This window comes from Zerene cesonia, chromosome Z, assembly GCF_012273895.1.
Source record: "Zerene cesonia ecotype Mississippi chromosome Z, Zerene_cesonia_1.1, whole genome shotgun sequence".
NCBI classification, from domain to species: Eukaryota; Metazoa; Arthropoda; class Insecta; order Lepidoptera; family Pieridae; genus Zerene; species Zerene cesonia.
In genome coordinates this window covers 9,907,626-9,921,254 of record NC_052122.1, presented here as the reverse complement: position 1 = coordinate 9,921,254, position 13,629 = coordinate 9,907,626, and the positions used below count along the sequence as shown (strand labels likewise).

General features: G+C 32.5%; 1 protein-coding gene across 1 annotated transcript; it reads left to right on the top strand.

Moving 5' to 3' along the window:
* The first annotated feature begins 5,412 nt into the window (after positions 1-5,412).
* On the top strand, positions 5,413-13,401 carry LOC119835638. Its single transcript, XM_038360587.1, has 3 exons — positions 5,413-5,555; positions 10,216-10,361; positions 13,109-13,401. Exons 1-3 carry the CDS (start codon positions 5,468-5,470, stop codon positions 13,112-13,114), a joined length of 240 nt encoding a protein of 79 aa, XP_038216515.1. The 5' UTR covers positions 5,413-5,467; the 3' UTR covers positions 13,115-13,401.
* The last annotated feature ends 228 nt before the right edge of the window (positions 13,402-13,629 follow it).

Below are 13,629 nucleotides of genomic sequence, written 5' to 3'. Positions count from 1 at the left end.
ACAATCCTCTGATTATTTAATATTAACAGTGAAACATTTAATTTTATTTTGTTGCAAAACGATGGATCTGAAAAATCTGATCGCAAGATAGTACCTCTAGTCCTCTTCGTACACGCAAACTGACCAGAAACGATAGATTTTTTGTTGGGTACTCAATAGCTCCATATATTTTTACCATATGGTTGACGTATATCTTTTGTTTTTTATAGAAAATTGTTGTCATTAAGTTCCATTTTAGAATCTGAGGTGTTATCTCGCACCGAAGAACGTCGGTGATCTTTTTAGGAACGAATTATCATAAATATGTTCTTCTCTGAATCAAAATGATTCATTATGAGAACGTGTCTGTGATTGCGTCATTTAATTAGATTTAAGTCGGTTTTGCTCCCAAGTGTGGAAAGCGATTATTTTAGAAATCTTTGAATGCAGTTTTTTTGGAGTAAAATTTCCATCTTCAGTATTAAGACTACTTTTTTTACTAAACGTAAATTGCCATGGGATGTCTGCCGGTACATATTTCTATTCATATTTCTTTTGTTTTCGCGGCAAAACCACTGACAAAATCTACTCTCTTAACAGACATACAGAATTTCGCATTTGTGATATTCACATGGATTTTTTATTTGGCTAACTATATTGCTATTTTACGTTTAACGAAATGATATTAATCGCTCTAAATGCTTAATAGAATGCGAGCTACTTGTTTTATGTTCATAGTTGCAACGCGGGTTCGATCAGTAGTCATTTCAAGCGTACATTCGTATTTGCTAACTGTACACGCAGTTGACAGTTCGAGCAAAGATAGAACGATGTCAACAGGTTGCTGGAAACTTTGTTGACGCTCCTCGGGCGAGGACATATCATGAACATGCGTTAACTACTCTGAAACATATGACATTGCATTTACATGTTGACAGCAATTCTGCAAGAAGCGGGGGAGGGCTCACAAAATGTTTTGCTTAGTTTTTTTAAATCGCATTTTACCTTTAACGTATCGCGTCCTTCATAAATTCGAACGATAATGACAAAAATACGATGCTAGATACTTAGCTATAACATACGATAAAAAAGTTCCATCTGGTATTCTCCTAAGAAACTCTTTTCTAACAAAACGCGAAGCCGCGGGCTTAAAACTGTATATAAGTACTTTATATATAAGTATATCTTATATGAGATACATACATAGTTATATATATGTACGCCAATTATAAGGCACATCAATAATAGCCATATTAATTCTTGGTAAAAACTTGAAAATATTTGAAATAAATGCGACTTCTTATTTACACGTTAAATGTATTTTCTTTTGTTATGAATATAGTAAAGAACATACCTAATACGTACTTATTATATCGTGGTGAATGAAGTACATAAGACAGAAATGATAAAGATCAAGAATTCGCCCTATGTCCGACCGCGTTGTTTATAAAAATGAGAATTATCTATAAGATAAACCCTCTTTGAAGATGGTCGCAATGCCCACATGGTATTACGTAACGGTGGAACAATGTTATTTCTCGAATTCGCTTTTGACCTTCGTACTAATTATTTGCTATCGCAAGTTATAAGTACATAAAAATATAACTAAACGCTATTATGCGATTCTAAGCGTTAAAGATAAGCGATGAGCAGATATTTTCCCGTTCGCAAATATGTGTATTCCTCAAGATACAATGACGCGTTGAGACGTGATATCATTCCGGGAACTGTTTTGGTCTCAGGTTTCCGAGACACTGGAGAGATTGTTGTGATACAATAATATTGTCATCTATAACGTACGATATAGAAACAAGCTTTGTTATACTCCGCTTGTAGCATTATATTGCACGGTTAACTAACGTATTACTTGTGTAATTTGAATCTTGCAATATATTAGTAAGTTTTTAACACTCCATTTTTCTACAAAATACAGGTGAACTCAGGGTTTCCGCAGGGAAGCGAAGAAGGGGAGGGGGGCAGATTCTAAAACGAGATAAAAAACAGTTTTCTATCCTATCGAGTAAGAAAACCAAGAAAAAAATATCGATTTAAGAACCTCCCTCGGCAGTTAAAAACACGTATCATAATATAATAATGTTATGCTCATTCAAAATTGGTTTATTGGCTTGTTTATTGAAAGTTTTATTTTGACAGGTAGGTATCAATAAACACAGCACAATTTATTCCAAATTAGTAAAATTATTTGTCATATATCTACACAAAATTCAAAACCTCCAACGAATAGGTACAGCATAGTTCGACCTTTACAAATGAAAATGAATTTTTACGAGCGCATCTGCTAGAGAAATGAGCACAAGGTTTGTTTATGTGAGATTTATAGTTGTGCGCGAAAATCCCGCTCTTCCGATTAATATCCGCAAATAGCGTGACCTTCCCACATTCCTGATGAATGCGTTCCGTTTTGGTTTAGTTATCCATATTCAATATATGGGTGATGTAAATCAAACGACAATATTAGTGTTATAATATTTTTCGTGCTCATACCGTGCCGTGCCTACATACATACATGTGTATGTTCAAATAAGTACTCTTATTTGATCTATTTTTTTCGATGTCTTTCTGTCGAAAGTTAAGTCATATGACTTTAAACGTATAATGAATAAGTAATGAACATTGTAAAATATTGGATGCAACGTAGTCAACATTGCTTTGTTTCAGAAATATCTAGCTGTTCGCCCCGGTTTCACCCGTGGTACATATATAGCCTATGTCACTTGGCTTTCTAATGGTGTAAGAATTTTTGAAATTTGAAATTTTTAATCGGTCCAGTCGTTTACGCGTGATTGCGTGACCAAGGGAAATATTGATTAATTTTTATATGTATAGACTAACAGTCTGATCATTTTTTTAGTTATTCTTCTACTCCAAGCAGAAACAAATCTACCAATAAAGCATTAAAATTCGTTCAGCCGTTTTCGCATTATAAGTGGTGCAACTAACACCACTTTTTGGTTACGAGCATGATATGTTTATATACTTACATAGACATGTATAAAAACATTCTTTCGATCACGTTTTAAGGATAAATAGGGGCTTATATTAATACCGTTGGACTTGAACTGAATACGTAGTCCTTCATATTGTGAATAAATAGAATGCTACCAGATACAATAATACAACCCTAGAAGCATAAGGATTAGAAGTAAGTACAGAAGCTTTGCCTATTTCTATATCGCTATACCCATTCAATATCCAATTTATGGGGTTTTATTATTTCGCATTATGTATAACAACTCCAACAGATTTTTACTTACAACTACCAATAATAACTAAAGATTTAAGAAACCAGTTTTTCTGCACGCCTTCTTTTCGGAAACTAGAAGTTCGATTTGAAAAATGGCTTTCAGTGATAGATATTTATGGAGGGAGACTATAGTTAAAGAATGTCGGCTATGGAGTATATCTATACATATATAAAACTCAAAATTGACTTGACTGACTGACTGACGTTGTGTTTTATCGACGCTCAGTCCAAACTACTGGACGGATCGGGCTAAAATTGGGCATGTAGATAGATATATGACGATACAGATAATGTTAAATGTAAATGTTGGCATATGCTAAGAAAGGTTTTTAACAAATTCCCGTAGGGAATACCAAGGGAATAAAATAGAGGATGAAAGTTTTTATCACGAAAATTTATTGGGACTGTACGGAGGAATTTGCGGGCAACAGCCAATATAGTATATAGACCATATGACACAATATCTATTATCTAAGTGTACATCGATTCGGATACGATCGGATATTATAACGGGGATTACCCTGTAAATTGTTTTTTTGCAATGTTTTAATGCAATAGATCTATGTGAGAACTTATACAAAACAGCAAAGCAATGATCTACTAAACGGAAGAACCAATACTGGCATATGGAGATAGACTAAGTACTTTCATACTTCCTGTACATATCTAGGCTGTCTGACGTGGGCCCTTTTTAGTGGGGTAATTTTGCTTAGATACTCACGGCCCCCGGGGAAGAAGCCACCGTGTTCCGTCGAGCCGCTTTAATGAAGGGGCCTCGGGAGTCGATGTAAGCTAAGCTAGCTCATGCACAAAATAAAAAATTAGAGGTATTCCAAATGAATGACATAAAAATTCATAAATCTTAAAAAGTAACGAAGTATATATTCAATTGCGTAGTACGCCAAAAAAGGGATGCCACTCAGGATATCTGAGGCACAAAACCTTAGCACTGATTTTCAGCGAAACTATGAGCATCTGAATAAATGAATAAAATGATTTGGCTGAAAATTGCTTGTCGGAATAACATTACTTATATCACGCAGATGAAGAGTTTGCTTGAGTGTGTTTATCTCAGGAACTACGGGTTGATGAAATCAAATTATTTAGATGTTGGATAGTGAATTTATATATGACGGCTGTTCCTGTTATTTCATCATTAATATTAGTAATGTGAAAGTAACTCTGTCTGCCCTTTTGTCACTTCTTTTCGTCTAAACCGCTGAACTGTTTTCGATAAAATTTGTTACAGATGTAGTTTGAGACCCGAGAAAGGACATACAATTGTTTTTATACCGGAAGTCCTACAGGAACGGGAGCTATACGAATAAGACCCGGCCTGTCCTATGTTTTATCTTCAGCTACGCGGGTGATGCTGCGGGGGAAAATCACTGCAGGGGAAATACACTATAAAAAGTTTAAGTATTTTTAAGATTCTATACTGTTTTACGTGATTAGAGCTGTCAGATGAAGCAACAAAAGAATAAAAAAATACAAGGAGACGACCATAGAACCTCCTCCTTTTCGTTTTTTGAAGTGAGTTAAATAATAAAGCGAAAATGGTTGCGCAAATAATGCTTCTACCATTATTTTCAACCTATTTTCTTACAAAAGTAAATTAGCAGAGTTGGATTTGTGCTGTCTTTAGTTATTCACAAGGACAACAAAAGGATTGTGTATTATTGAGGAGATTTTTTTTTTGAATTTTACCTTTTACATTTGGGACAAATGGCAATCGTTTCAGTCAATGTCTTTATGAATTATCTGTATGCAAAAAATCATTCAATTATGTTTGGTCACTGTGTGATTGAGGAACATTACAAGAGACAATCGGTATTTTTTTAATTATATCACAGTTTATAAATAAAACAAAAAAAAAAACGTATTTCATAACTCATAATCATCATCCAAATTGTAAAGGTAACATCTTGGAAATCTTGCTTATGATACCTCAAAATGGAATCTAAACTTTCTTCCGACACAATAAATCAAACGGATTGCAGTTTATAAGTACAAAACAATATTATAGCAATGTCTAAACCACCCATTCAGCTATTTATCAATTAATTAGATATGTTGGACATAAAAACACTATACTTTACGAAGTATCGTGCTGTGATCTCGAATTCGCGCGAAAATGTTTATAAATATGTGTGTATAAAAGCGCGATGCTGTCTCAGCGCGGCCAGATGCTTGTTGAGCTTCTGTCCGAGTAAACCATTAAAAATGATGTTCAAGTTTGTGTTAATGTTTTCGTTATTTGTGCTGGCTGCTGCCAACCCCACGCGGAAGCGGTCAACGACACCCCTTGAATGTGAGTACAACTCAGTTACCGAGCGAGCGAATTCTTACAAACTGAAAACCATATCCCCATTCAATGTGGTCAGATCTATTACGAAAATTGTGTTTTGTCTGCCCGGCCCATAGTGATGCCTGTCTATTTTGAAAAATGTGTTTTGCCACACGCTACTGCAATGAGAATGAATCGATTAATAAACAATGTTGTGTTGTCATTTTAATGCATTTATTTGTACACTTATTTCGTTTTCGATCATGTGAGTTAAGCAAGCTACATAGTTGTATCTACCTCTATCTAAGAATGAAAATGTAATATGTGTGCCAGAAACAATATCCTACTTATGGATGTAACTTTCATAAGTAATATAGATTATAGGAGAGTACGTATTTAAAAATACACAGAAACGTGAAGCTATATACCTTAATAACTGCTTTATTAACAATGAACTGCATTCCAAATAAATTATAATATTAATACCCACTCAAAGCATTCTAAGAATTGTAATTTGTATGATATCAATATAATTATCTATATTTGACGTTTTATTTACGTAATTTTAATTGTATTTTTAATTGTACTTTTCTGTATCTCTTCTATGTTTTTCATTGATATAATTTTGTATTTATTTTACTATGTAGATGAAATAATATACGATTTCCATTTCCATTATGCAACATCAACATGCTTGTACATACATGCACTTAAGTTATTCATTCATTTATAATTCTAAATCTGATATTTTACTCTAATTACTATCATTCCAATTGGAAAAATGCAAAATTTTCGTAAATAGTTAAAAAGAATATATTTTTAAATTTGTAGTATATAATTGCTAGGAAATATTACACAAAAATATTATCATCTTAGTTTACATCAAAACATCTAGAATTCGTGCGCATAACATTTGATTATTTTGTATATAAATAACATGTTTATCTAGAGAATTATTATTATATGTGTAGTGATTATTAATTATTATTTGTAATTGATCTTGAAGTTTAGCTAATATTCGTAAAAGCCACTGACTATAACAGAAACATATAAAAGGGTTTGTTTTTCACCATTTACTTTTGATTGAGAAATTTAAGATACAGTTAAGAGTATCAGATAGTTAAAAAGGAAACAATTTTTTTCTGAGGGAAATACAGACAGTTAGGTTATAAAAAGTTAATACGCCTGTCATCGCGAATAAGAACCACTCAATAATAATGAAAATCGTTTGGTACAGTTACTTTGCTGGTATCATTTATAGTCGAACTAGTTCTCGTTTATCTAGGAGAAATATAAAGTCTAGGGGCCAAGCGCTTATTATACTGACATTATAAATTACACTTCATCATCACGAACAGTCAATTATACATACCTGAATATCTACTTACCATTCTGTATAAAGAGTGGCAACGTTAGGTACGAGCTCTTAGGTAAATTATTAAAAATAGGTTATCATCTTGTTTATCTGTTCCTATGAAATTGCTTATTACCTTTCGTATGCTTTGACGCAAACGATATATCTATACGTACAACTGGATTATGTATACATATTACATTTACATCTTAATCTATCGCAAGATGTGTACAGACAAACAAATCAAACTAAATAAGTTGGGCAGATTAGTCAAAATAAAACAATTGTAGTTCCGTAAATTTTTAGACTATGGCAATAATAGAGTGATTTATCGTAATATCATTTATAATTTTATGCTACAGGTAACTGTAGGGACAATAGAAATAGTGAAACGTTTTCAATAGATTTAATTGGTATGCTATAACCACGCCATTCCAAGGAAGTTTTACATGACTGGCTTGTCGCTCCGGCTTAAAAACAAACAAACAAACACAAAATCATTAAATACGTCCATCTTTTCTTGACGTGCTTTAACTTTATTGTCTATCTATCTAACTTTTCTCGAAATATACAATACAAAATATACCATCACTTTGTATAATATAGGTATACTTTTCAAACCAAGGGGTACGATTTTTATTCAGGAATATTGATTTTTTTTAATATGCTTATGCAGTTTAAGTTTTCATCAAAATAGGTTTCATCACTCCTTTCAACGATTTTTCGATATTCCTTATAATTCTAATTTTTCTCCCTACGTCCTGTTGAAAAAATCTACCTCTTTTTAGTGCTTATATAGTACATACATAACATTCATACATATTATATCAGTGCTACGATTTTACAAGCCACGTTTATTTGATAGCGTTCAAATTTTGTGACGATGTATTCTCATTATTTATCCGGGAATTAATTATATGAAACGAGCTCAGTGTGTGCTGTAAGTTGACACCCTTTTTGCTGTATGGATGTTGGGTCAATTCAGCGAATAATATTGAAATTATAGACATATGCGATATAGATTATACAAAAAATTAATTACAAGAATGGGAATTACATTACGTTTTGACTATATGTAAGGCTCGTATTATTTATGTTACCTTTATTCCAAAATGCATCCAAATGTTGGCAATAAGCATGTGAAAGCTTTAAATGAAATAAATGTGTTGGTATTCCTAATTCAAATAAATGAATCCGCAATCCCTTCTAGAAACATGTATTACATGTAATTTGTAATAAGTATAAAGTTAAATAAGAAGGTAATAACGACTTGGCTGATTTCTACCCTTGTAGTGAATACCAGAGGCCACCGAACATTTGTAAACATTTCTTAGTTCTTGGAATCGGTATGCTGCTATATCTGCTCTTGTTAAGAGGACTTGTCTGTTTCATGAAATGGAATAAAGTATGTCTAGGTACTGTAATATTATGTAAACCGCTTTGAGGTAAGGATAGTTGCTTACATATCACTGTTTACATGTGGCCGTTTGATTAAGTAAATAGGTATCTACGCATATTGACAAGCCTATAATATAATCCATGTGATTCTTTAATGAAACTGCTGTTGACCAAGTTATGATAATTCAATAAACAATATTACATTCATTATACAATAGCGTGATCGTAAATTTTAATTAGACATTTTCAAGCAATTGATAATTCTGTTTAGTTATATTTTTATCGCCCCAGTCATGTGACCACCCGGGAGATAATTGAAATAATTCAATACCAAATAATACCAGCGCTTACGCATTGGGCGACCTTCATGTCTATATTTAAGATAATAATTCGCTTGTTTTTGTGTCAATATCAAGTTGTATGAACACGTACGATTTAGGTCATGGGCGGAATTTTTTGCGCTTTTACTTATGACGCGATTTTCTGGAAAAATTAATAATTTACAATCTGTTTTAGGGGTTCATTATTAAACAATTTGATATATATTTTATATAAATGTATAAATAGTTTGATTTCCTTCGAATCCCATAGCTTGTATGTTATTACCTCCGCCTAAATAAGGATGACATAAGCATTCCCTTTATAATTAAAAAAAAATAGCATATAGCTCCTCGAATAGATAGAAAATTGGTTTCCAGCGATCGATTAATCAGAATAGACTAACCGGATGAAAATCCAATCGTGGTTATTTTCGCACGAAGGTCGACACATGGCGGCTGAAGGAGAGCAAAATCAATAAGATTTTTTTCCTTTTCAGCTATAAATGTAACGCATTTTGGCCTATTTAAATCATGAATATTTTTATTGTAATGATATATCGTAAGTTGAGTTCATTTACTATATTAAGTTTACTTAAAAACCTCTAAATAGCAAATTGGGGTTTCTTTAACTAGATTTTGTGGCATTCCGTCATATATTCATGATATGCTAATTGTTATTTGAATATTCGAATGCATTTCATGAGTCAAACCTAATGTAGTGTTCCTATCTAGAGTATAATATATTTTAAAATTAAAATTGCCTTCAGGGATTTTTATTGCATGCAGTATTATGAGGTGAATTTAGATTCTTATTGAATATATTTTTTTTTTATCGATTGCGCTCGCTTTAGCATATTGGTAAAGTGAAGTCCCGTGTCCCTAGTGGGGTATGGGGCAGATGATGTACATCTGTTTCACTGATCGATTTTCTTTACGAACAAGTAGGTGATCTGCCTTCTGTGTCCTGCCAGACCGAGACAGTTTTTTTGTACGTCCCCACCGGGAATTGAAGCCAGGACCCCTCGGTTCTAAGCTCACGTGTTAACCACTGTGCCAAGGAGGCGGTTAATATTGGTAATACAAGAAATACATTTTTCAAGTAGCGTGTTGGAAGCTTCAGCCGGTAACGTCATTAATTTCGGATAAATACTAGATGTAGACCAAGGTTGAGCTGTATCCTATAAAATAAATTTTCACATGAATAAGCTATGTGTATTTGAATTAATTAATAAACGTCTATCCAAAAGGTCTGTTATAATATACTTAGAAGGGCTATATGCAGAAGCCATATCAACGACAGCCGTAATAAGCTCATTAAACATTGTCCTCTATTAATTTAAGAATCTTCCTTGTATCGGTGAAAATGATAAACCTTTCTTCATTTGTCCTATCTCTTTTGTTATTCTCTTCGATTCCTAAAACATTGCAATATATTGTATGAGCAAAAAATGTTAAATATTGACAGATAGTAATATCTAGTAATAAGTTCTATGTAATGCTGTTGCAAAAAAAGATCTTTTAAGGACTGTATAATTCCTTTTTTTTGCTCGACGGCGCTAAAAAGATGGTTATAATTATCCATTGTATTAACTTGTATATTTATCATTTTCAGTGGTTAGCGTGATCGAATTAGAGGAACCATGCGTGCGTCAGGGCGGTCTCTGCCTTCGCATCGAAGATTGCCAGCCTGGTAACCTTGTGCAGATGAGGGGCGTGCTGTGTCCCAAACAGAGGCACCTGGGAGTCGAATGTTGCTACGTATGAATGTTTTATATAATATACACCCCGTTCACCAGGTTGAATCGGTTTAAAAAACTCGGTAAATTTAAACCAGATGGTGCGGCTTTTGAATTAAATAGTGTATTAAGTCGTAATTTTATCCATTTATAATGTTAGTATAGACTAGAACTATAGAAATCAGAGAGAAATCCTGTCATACTAATATTATAAATGCGAGTTTGTAAGGATGTGTGTGTGTTTGTTACTCTTTCACGCAAAAACTACTGAACCCATTGCAATGAAATTTGGTACGTGGACAGCTGGACAACTGAAATAATGTATAGGCAACTGATATTCCTATGGGTACGGACTTACGCGGGTAAAACTGCGGGGCGCAGCTAGTAAGAAAACGAAATTGCTCATATGGATATGGGATGGTTTGGAGTTCATTTGTTATTCATGTGAACTTTTTTTTTATTGATGTTTGTATACAAACACCCATTTTAGAACCATTTCATCAAGGTCAGAACCTAATAAGTAATCCATGAATTAAATACTCGCATATTAAAAAACGAAACAAATGAAAAATACTTTATTGTGCACCTAATTATAAAAAACAACAGTAAAATAAACATACATGTTATGTATGTGTATAGATGTATATTCTCTAATATTCATTAAAAGAATATAAAAATGATCTATACTAGCCGGGCTGTCTTTATATCCTATATCTATATTACTATTTATAATATTAGTTCCGATAAACGATAAAAAAAGTTAATTAAAAATATACTATTACTTTATTTTATTGCTATTACTATTTATATACTATTATTGCACAGATAATTATTTGTGATGAGAAAATAAATAAATTATTATTATAATTAAATTATACTTATTCAGTACCAAAACGTATACGACATATTTTACACGTGCTGCTGCAACCTGCTGAATAATCTCTAATAGATAATCCTTATTAATTGGCATAACTGATATAAAGGGCAATATGATCAAAATTAAGTCCTTTCAAAGCGTTTCAAAAGGATTATTACATTTGCGGACGTATCTATTAAGTTTTAATACCATAAAAGCTGGAGAGATTAAAATAATGAAAACGTTGATATAAATTAGATCTTAAAAGCTCATTTTGAGTTAGAGACGAAGGTAGTGAGCTATTTTTTAAACTATCTATGAAGAAAACGAACGAGATTTCATTACACGTCTATATTTTAATTTGAGTACATCTATGTGTTGTATTCTGTTTAAATAAGCTTTTATTAACTCCACCTATATGTTTGTATGTAACCGACTCCTTTAGAATTGGTTGTGACCCACTTTAAACGGGCAAATTTAATTAAAACTTTGTACACGTATCAAGGATCGATGTCAATACAATAATCTCATTTTTTTTTTTCTTTTTTTTTATGTGAAAGAGCAGGCAAGCGAGCAGACGGGTCACCTGATAGCAGACGGGTCACCTGAACTTTATTTTATGACTATTAGGATCAAATAATCTATATTTATAATTCTTAAGAAACTGTATCGTATGCAAATGTCAATATGAAATCAACAGTTATTTTTCGAGTATTTAAGGAAAGTTTTTCACGTCAGCCTTAACGTCACAGGCAGTGTACATACACGAGAGAATATTTCAGTTTTTACCCGTCCGATTCCCAGACGGCAAAGCTGTAATCAAAACCTACAGGGCACTTCCCATTTATTTACAATGTTTGTATGTTTGTATTTGCGTAAAGGGGAATATTTGTGCTCGTATTTGTTGACCGCTAAATATGCGCCGTCCATGGCACGTTTATTGGTTTTTCTGACTAATTATACATTGATATAATATGTCGTCTATGTATTTATGTACTAATGAAAGTTTTATTTGGTTATCGAATCGGGTATATTGGTACGAAGAGTAACATATCATTTGTTATTTATAGTTGTGTAGTAATATATTTATATTCTACACTGACTTTGTCTTTGGTGCATACATAGCATAATATATTACGTTTATTGTATACTAGCTTTTCGCCCGCGGCTTCGCCCGCGTAGAATTCGCTTATATCGCGCGACACGGTAAGGAGTATTTTCTTCGCATCAAAAAGTGTGGTTTATTCTTCCCACGTTCATCTCCATCTTTATACCAAGTTTCATCAAAATCGGTTTGACAATAACGAACTTTCATACAAACTTTCATCCCCTCTTTCAACCCTTTCTACCCTTTTTTCGCGATAAAAAGTATCCTATGTTCTTTCCCAAGTTCATTTCTATCTTCATATCAAATTTTGTAAAAATCGGTTCAGTGGTTTAGGCGTGAAAGCGTAACAGACAGACAGACAGACAGAGTTACTTTCGCATTTATAATATTAGTAGGGATTTATTGTTATACTATATAGACTTTAATATATCGGCCCAATAGTTGTTGAGATAACCGCCCTCAAACATATAAATAAACTCTTCAGCCTCAATAATTTCAGCATAAATGAAATATAATCATTGACATACGATAGCCGTAGCTTTGTTGGTTGTGGGTCATGATTTTTGAACGTTAAAAGATATTTTCGAGGTACTTGTGATTAATTTCTATTGTATCAAATTTGTAGCATTATCTTTTCAATACACTATCATATTAGCATACTATCTGCGTTGTTTCATATTTATTTACTGCCAGGATCTTTGAAAGCAAAATTGAAGTCATTTTTAATACAACTAGTTAATGCATGTAGATACAATTAGTAAGTAATAGATGACGCTCTTATATTTATTGTTATATTTGTTTCCAGGCTTGAAGAAGATCACGAGAGAAGCCGTATTCCGCCTTAAGTTAATATAAGATATAAGTTGTCAATTAAATGGTTTAATACAAATGTATTATGTTCGGTTTCTATACTTTATAACTTTCTAATTTTATTAGATTCACTATCAGCTTGTGTTAAAATTCATATGCAAAAAGTTACTGTGAGGTAGAAATCGTATAATGAGAATATATATTAATTATTATAGTATGTTATATTAATATGAGTATTACGATGTTGTTATTGCTTTGAGCAATGTTATTTTATTAAATAAGTACTTAATTACATTTATGCCTTTTTATTTTTATAATTATCCATTTATATTATATCCAGATATCCGTAACAATCTTAAATAATATTATAAAGACGGAATGTTTCTGTTTTTGTTTTATGTTTGTAATGTTTTAACATAAAAAATACTGGACCGATTTCAAAAGTTTGTTCAAATTAGGTAGCTGCACCATCACTGAGTGCCATAAATATATAAATCTCACTTTCCTTCATTATTT

What these genes read in the sequence shown, in the direction of transcription:
- LOC119835638 (XM_038360587.1), top strand. Translation starts at nt 5,468, where the DNA reads ATGATGTTCAAGTTTGTGTTAATGTTTTCGTTATTTGTGCTGGCTGCT. An exon ending in GTCAACGACACCCCTTGAAT is followed by an intron (nt 5,556 to 10,215) that starts GTGAGTACAACT and finishes TATCATTTTCAG; the next exon opens with TGGTTAGCGTGATCGAATTA.